Here is a 6,307-nt window from a genome sequence, read left to right as displayed (position 1 = left end):
TGAAGGCAGTGGCTGCTGTGCTTGAGCATGACAGTGCCATTGTAGGTATCTAAGATGAGGTATTGATTGAAAAAATCAAGAGTTTCAGATCAAGCTGTTACGAGAACAACCACAATGTTTCTGCTATGCGACAGCATCTTACGCAAAGCAGAAACTAGTATGCTCCATGCAAGGGCAGATTTTACGACATCCACTTCATGCACTATGGATATTCCTCCATTGCCTCTTTATTTCATTAAACTACAAAAAAAATATCATTCCAGTCACTAATAGCGTTGCCACAAGGGCACATTCAATGAGAGCTGAACAGTATCGCATTTGAACCGTTAAAGGCATGACCACGGTTGTGAAAAAGTTATCACCACTGCTGAACATAAGCATGTCACGTGACCAACTTGCAGACAATAAAATCATGCCACAGTGAAGCTAATGTGACACTAGGCTGGTCAATTCAGAGCGCTTCAGTAGCACTACAAAGGTCATGTAAGCAAACAACAAAGCTTTACTGAGAGCGTAAAATGGCTCTGATTATGATAATGAAGCCTCGTCATTAGTACTAGATCCAGCTATTACGTAGGTCAACATTAAAGCTGTTTTACACAATTTTCACATCACTGTCGGAGTGCTCTAAAACAGTCAGTCAAACGTGCCATAATAATGCAATGAGCACAAACAGCCTTCGATAAGTTCAACGACGATGTTGTTCAGCGATCACTGAGAGTGCTCGTGTGACAATGACACGATGGAAGTTTTGACAACAGCAGTGGCAGCAATAGTCCCTTCATGATCCGGACTGCGGTTTCCTGATCACATGAGCACAATCGTACTTCCCACGCACCACCTTAAGCTTGAGACCCGGAACGTCCTTCGTCCGAGACCTGTAGACCAGGACGACGCTGTGTTCCTGCAAGTTGTGTCCCACGCCGGGCACGTAGGCTGTCGCCTCCTTGCCATTGGAGAGCCGCACGAGCACGCACTTGCGGTTGGCCGAGTTGGGTTTCTTGGGCTTCTTTATAAGTGTCTTGATCACGACACCCTTCATGAAGGGCTTGCTGTCCAGTGGATGGCGTCTCTTCTTCTTGGGCGGCGGAATGCCTCCGGCGTGAACCTTCTCCAGGATCGGGTCATAGATGAGGCCGTCGCGGTGGGGGTTGCCCTTGAACCTGACAAAGTACCTGTGACGCACAGGCTGTACGGTCGGAAGGCTTGGCCTCTGAATTCGGAGCGGCGTGGCAGCGGGAGAGTTCGACGACTGCCTGGTGTAAGGAGTTGGCAGGCTCGCCTGCCACGCACTGGTTGCACAAAACGAGAGACCTGCACAAAGAATGGCAACAAGTAAGTATTGTTATCCTTAAGACACCTACAAAAAAAGACAAACTGAAATACACAATTTTTTTCCCTCTCACCTTACAGTGGGGACATTTCGTATCACGCACATACAAATTTCTTTTAGTGAGTGACGTACACTCGAATGCTAAGTCTACCGGCCATGGCATCCAGAAAAAATTTTAATTTCTCCTGGCACAGCCACACAACTTGGAACTGTTTCAGTGCATTATGTTGGTTGAGCAGTCATGCACAGGCTGTACCACTTGAATTCAGCCTGCATGCATAGGATGCTAACAAAAACAAACTTTTCGTGGCAACTGTAGTCTCCAGACCTTTGGTCGTGACTACTTCTTGACATATAGCTCTGCCTCACCAACTCCTCTGCAGTGCGCAGTGAAGGCGCTTTAGGGCTTGTGCCAGCCAACCGATATCGAGAGCTGGCTGCAAGTTTCAGAGACCCATTCTGTGGGTGACTACCCAACGACTGCCAGAGACGTGGCATACGCCAACGCTCGTTGGCTGAAAGCAGCACCTCAAGTCTGTTATGGGCCGTTCCGGACGGCACATCGAAGAGATGCCGAGAAGGTGCCATTCTATCGGCGTCGGGCGATCAGAGGCAGATAGTAGAGCCCTTCTGCTGGTTCTCTTTCCTGATTGGCTGACGTGACCCAGAGGTGTCGCTGCACTATACAGAATCGGTGAGATTGAGTTCAGCTCATTTGAATATCCTCCCGAGACCTGAACACAATTATGTGATATAATCGCTCTTCAAGGTGTTTTTTACTGTCTACTGTTATTAACTTGAGAAACAGTTTTTAAAATTTAAATACCACGGTTAGATGCCATAAGCTGCATCTCCATGTACGTGAACATCTCATCTAGTCATGTTTGCTGTTGTAAAAACTGCATTTCATTGCTTAAACGCAGAGATGAAGATGTGACTATGTGTAGTACATTGCTATGTTGCTGGCGCATTCAGTATTTTCTATATAGTGAACTAGAATTATAGTTCACTATAATTTTCACGCAACCTCAGTGATTTAGAAATACACCTCAAGGTTGCTTTCAGCCGTCTGGGACGACACAGAGGTCTAGATCAAGTGAGTGTCAAATTCCTCGAAAGCAGATGAAAAGATTATGAGTAAACCACTTCTTTACAATTACGCATGAACTGTACTTTACACTCAGAATGAATATTTTGCGTAATCACATCCGATTAAGCTTATAAAAAATGTAGAAGGCAATGTGCAATGTATTGTTCAAGGGGTCTTAGGAGGATATAGGACGAACGTTGGTGCAAAGAGACGATAATTAAACAACTACAAACAGGGTGAAGCGGGCCTTTTAAGAATAAATGAATGATGGGGGAGGCAATACAAAAAGTTGACCGAGCTAGTTCGCCGTCCACACCGTACGTTTCTGCTGCAAACAGATGAACACCCTGCATATCACCCGAGTAAATTAATTTAATAGCATTACACAAAGCTTCCTATCCGAGAAGCGCGCTCGTTCAGATGGACCAAAACATGTTCCATAACTGACTGATCAGAGAGAGAGAGATAATTTATTAGAAAGGCGGAGAGGTCGGCCTGAGCTAGCATGAAACGACTGACCAAGCAGCGTTAAGAGTGCGTCAAAACTATCCAACGTATTCTGCGGCTGGGGTCCCAAGTTAGCCTCCGCAGTCTCTGTGCTTCATTATTATTATTATTCGTAGTTGTTGTAACATGCATGGAAAATTCTATTACTGTGAAGGTTGTAGAAACCACGGTAAATGCCGATTTGTGTCCCGGGTTACATTGAGAAACTCGTGGTCAGAGGTGGGCATGATACGGAACCATGCTCTTGGTGGAGCAAATTCGCTTGGGCGCTGCACTTACTCCGAGAAGGTTTGGCTGCGTGGAGGGTCATCTGTGCGAATGCGTTTCCGAGGCTTCGTAGGCAATTCATGATCATGAAATTTTCGTCGCAAGCTTACAAACGATGTGACACTGTAAAAGCACGCTGTACCGCCAGAGCGGTCTGCAGCGGTCACAAACGCACTTATTTCACCGAACCGAAAGCCTCGCCGATTGCCATGATGGTGATAGTTAACTGTGTAGTGATACTATTTTATTGAACAACAAAAAAGGGCACCTGAATATGACTACTACTACTTTCATTGCAAGGAATTCGGCTAAAAAAGATCATGGTATTTTATTTGTATTTCAATTCTATCTTGAGTATGGCCTTCGAGATTACCATCACCTAATTTCTATGATTGTGCTGCAGTCTCGAAGGCAGCCGCAAAAATGAACCAAACCTTCAAAAGATACAAGCGGTTTGAGTACCGTATTCTGGTACACTGTAGTTTTGAGGCAGCAAGGAGGAACAAAGCAGAAACTCAAGAACAAAAACAAAGCGCATGACCTAACCAACATTCACGTGATCTGCGGCGTAGGACGCGGGTGTTTTGAAAACAAATTTAGGATAGGATAGGAATAAACTTTATTTGTCCAACGGTTATGGCTGTTGGTGCCCGGGGCTAGGCTGCCAGGGATCCATCGCCGGAGAAAAATCTTCCGAGATCCTCGGCAGTGGCCCTGGCTCGCTGGACGGCCCACTCCTGGTCTTCGGGTGCCTCGCTGAGGAGGGCGGCTTGCCATCTCTCAGCGAGGTGCCCCGCTTCAGAGGGTCCTGCTGTTGTCTTCCCCCTTCCTCTTGGTCCTTCTTCCTCATGGCGTTGGCATTCCCAAAGCATGTGGGCCATATCAAATTTAAACGCAAAAGCGCAGAATACTAACTTGCTTCGTGCTGAAATATCGCCTGCGAAGCGGCCGGCACAACAAAGACATGTGGATGCTCTGCTGCACAGAACTAAGTAAATAATATAGATGGCTCTACATGTGTCCGCAAAGCGTTGTGTGAGCTGTCTTTCATATGTTTGAATTCGGTGACAGCGGTCGCACTACAGAGTGCGCAGTTATTTCAGCTTCCGAGGCACCCGAGTGTTGGCATGAGGCAAGCAAAGGTGCTCAGGTATTCCTAATCTGCTTGAAAAATACAAACATATTAGATACAATGCGTTACATAACGTGCTCTACTAAAGCTTTGGCTTACGAGCGTAGATTTTCATAAGACGCGCTGCTTCATAGCGTAATAAAGGGCAGTTCATGCGACAGTGCTGCGCGATTACTCGCAGCCGTTTTATTTTTCGTTAGGGCACTTTACTTTTATTAAAAATGATTGAAAAGACTGAAGAAAACTTGATAGATACAAACCCAACACAATGATGTGGCGATCATTGCGATAGCAATTATATGGACACTCCAAGCGCAATTCTGTCGTCTCCGTGAGGTTCCGCGTAAAGTCCAAGGGCGATAAAAAATACGGGGGATGCTTAGAACTTTCTAAGAATGCGAAGGCGAAAGCCTAGTGGCACCTTCTGTTGTACTTTCTACTGATCGGCTGTTGAAATTTCTGTTGAACGCCTGGGTCGCAATAGGGCCGCGTGTTGATCTCTCTTGACCGCTGCCACAACTTCATCCATAGCCGCTTCCTCACGACGGCGGTTACGAAGAGCGGCAATTGGAGCTGCTCTAGCCTTTTCTGCCGTGGCGTACTTTCTCGGTCTTCCTCACCCGCGACTAGGGCCTGGTGCGTCGTCACCCTTAGCGATGTGGAATGAAGCTTTGAGCCCACGCGGCGACGTATGCGCGAGCGCGCTGCGAGCGTGCTGCCGCCGTTTCCAGAACGTTTTACGGGCGCCGCCGCCTGACATTTCCCTCCTCCTCCCCAGCGCCGCCAACACGCTTGCCCTCAACAGCCCTACTGCGCTGCTGCTGACATTTCTCTCCCCTTCCTCAGCGCCGCCGTTGCCCTTCCCATCAATGCCTTCCCGCGCCGCCGCTGACATTTCCCTCCTTTCCCTCAACCCTGACTGCACTCGGTCTCAGAACCCTTCTCCGGCGTTGCTGTTTCCCTTTCCCGGCACACTCCGTTTTTCTGTACCTCACAACGCGACCATGAAACATAAGAGAACCTACTGAAAGAACCTAATGAACCTACTACCGCGAAATTAAGGAAAACGAAATTAAGGAAATTTACAGGCGTAAGTTGGAATCAGCTAGCGCAAGACAGGGGTAACTGGATATCGCAGGGAGAGGCTTTCGTCCTGCCGTGGACATAAAAATAGGCTGATGATGATGACTTTTATCAATCTAAACGAATTTTTTCTTTATAGTGTTCCTTTATTTAAAGGACCAATCATGTGCAAGTTTATATGTATACGCCACTGCCTATGTGCCTACTATTGGTCAATCCCCCAGATTGGACACGGGCCACTTTCATTAAAAATACCTTTAAAATTTCTGAAGTAAGATTTGCAATAAGATGGGGCGGGTAATCGTAAATGACATAGCAGACACATGACAAGAGGGGTGGCGCGTGCTCGCAATGATTTAGCAGCGCATTCGTGCGTCCGGTCTTGTTCTACGTCGTGTGCGTTTTGAGTCATTGGCAATAATCTAAAGTGCAAACTGTGTGTGGCATGCATATACGGTTTTCACATTTACCACTGGGTCCCACATACAACTGACGCGCGAGAAAATTAGTCACAGTAAAGTTTCTCGACCGTCACTATAGGGTCTTACGCAAAACGAGAGCAGTGTTCTTTCTGGGGTTTTACGTGCCAAAACCAGTTCTGATTATGAGGCACACCGTAGTGGAGGGTTCCGGATTAATTTTGACCACCTGGGGTTCTTTAACGTGCACTACAACGCAAGCACACGGGCGTTTTTGCACTTCGCCTCCATCGAAATGCGGCCGCCGGGGCCGGGATTCGATCCCGCGACCTCGTGCTCAGCAGCGCAACGCCTTAGCTGACTGAGCCACCCCGGCGTACGAGTACGAGAGCAGTCAAGTTTGTGCCTGAATTGTACTGTAATCAACGTCGATGAGATCTTGACAACGCGCTCGAAAGTTTGCACCGCTTGATCGA

The 6,307-nt window shown here is 47.3% G+C and overlaps 1 protein-coding gene across 1 annotated transcript; it reads right to left on the bottom strand.

The window, feature by feature from the left end:
* Nucleotides 1–209: 209 nt before the first annotated feature.
* Nucleotides 210–3,401, bottom strand: LOC119457531 (40S ribosomal protein S12, mitochondrial). Its single transcript, XM_037719129.2, has 2 exons — nt 3,210–3,401; nt 210–1,314 (listed from the first exon to the last, which is right to left on the bottom strand). Exons 1-2 carry the CDS (start codon nt 3,283–3,285, stop codon nt 782–784), a joined length of 609 nt encoding a protein of 202 aa, XP_037575057.1. The 5' UTR covers nt 3,286–3,401; the 3' UTR covers nt 210–781.
* Between the last annotated feature and the right edge of the window lie 2,906 nt (nt 3,402–6,307).

Source organism: Dermacentor silvarum, chromosome 7 (genome assembly GCF_013339745.2).
Source record: "Dermacentor silvarum isolate Dsil-2018 chromosome 7, BIME_Dsil_1.4, whole genome shotgun sequence".
Lineage (NCBI taxonomy): Eukaryota > Metazoa > Arthropoda > Arachnida > Ixodida > Ixodidae > Dermacentor > Dermacentor silvarum.
Note: the sequence above shows the minus strand (reverse complement) of the source record. Positions and strands in the feature narration are given on the sequence as shown.